The 1,033-nt window shown below is 59.7% G+C and overlaps 1 protein-coding gene across 1 annotated transcript in view; it reads left to right on the top strand.

Annotated features, from left to right (window-relative positions):
• Positions 1-15: 15 nt before the first annotated feature.
• The window catches only part of ITGA7 (integrin subunit alpha 7), a 24,592-nt gene continuing 23,574 nt past the window's right edge, over positions 16-1,033 (top strand). Inside the window, 2 exon segments of the mRNA XM_027767143.1 lie at positions 16-267; positions 270-333. Of these exon segments, the coding sequence (XP_027622944.1) occupies positions 141-267; positions 270-333 (191 nt within the window). The 5' untranslated portion in view covers positions 16-140.

Below are 1,033 nucleotides of genomic sequence, written 5' to 3'. Positions count from 1 at the left end.
GAAGGGTGGAGGGGCAGAAGACAGGAGACCTCTGAAAGAGCGGCGAGACTTTGGAGACCAGACACGCCTGGAGAGAACTCGGGCTCGGGGCACGCGAGAATTTTCTTGCACTCTCAAGGGGCGCGCTTGGGGTTCTTGCCATGGCCGGCATTCGGAGCCGTGATCCTTGGGGTGGCCCTGGGATTGGCTACTTTCTTAGTTCCCTGCTTATCGGACTGCTTTTCCCACGGGCTGTCGCCTTCAATCTGGACGTGATGGGCGCTCTGCGCAAGGAAGCCTCTTCGTCTTCTCTGTGGCCTTGCACCGGCAGTTGCAGCCCCGACCCCAGAGCTGGTGAGTCACCGCGCCCGCCCGGCGTCCCATGTCCAAGCCACAGATCGCCCCCCAACACCCGCATTCCCCACGCACTTCACCTTTCAATCTTCCAGCTCCACCAAGACTCAGGCTGCTCACAGGCACCCCTCACACCAGCCTGGAGCCTTGCCGCATTGGTCTTGGGTCCAGAGCATACTCCAGTCCCTGGAACCCAGGATCTTGCTTTGGGGATGGGTTGGAGAGCAGGGTTCCCTTGGCAGGGAATGGCCTCCTTCCCTCTTTCCTTTCTCCTTTACACCCCCTCCCTCCCCGCCCCCTTGCATCTTTGCTCCAACCCTAATGTCTCTGGCTTTCCTCTTTCAGGAGGCTGAATTCCCCCAGGGAAAGGGACCAGCCATTCTGTCTCTGCTTAGGCAGGAGGAGAGGGAAAGAACAGAGAGATCGAGGGGACCAGGGGCAGGATGGAGGGTGGACCCCAGAAATAACTTCGGCCAGAGCATTGCCATGGAATGGGATGAGGACAGCAGGGCACTGGGAGGCCAGGAGAGAGCTGTCACTTCTGTGGCTGAAGACTATAGGAACACTGGGAAAGGACCGGTGAGGGTGAGGCAGCATGTAGTAGGGATCTGGTGACAGAGAGTGGCAGAAAACGGAGCCCCCCCAAATAACGGCCCAGGAGTAGCAGCAGCAGCAGCAGCCGGAGGCGACGGAACACAGC

The sequence above is a fragment of the Tupaia chinensis genome, unplaced genomic scaffold (assembly GCF_000334495.1).
Source record: "Tupaia chinensis unplaced genomic scaffold, TupChi_1.0 Scaffold143970_1, whole genome shotgun sequence".
NCBI classification, from domain to species: Eukaryota; Metazoa; Chordata; class Mammalia; order Scandentia; family Tupaiidae; genus Tupaia; species Tupaia belangeri.
The sequence above is the reverse complement of the archived record's forward strand: the minus strand, read 5'-3'. Positions and strand labels throughout refer to the sequence as shown.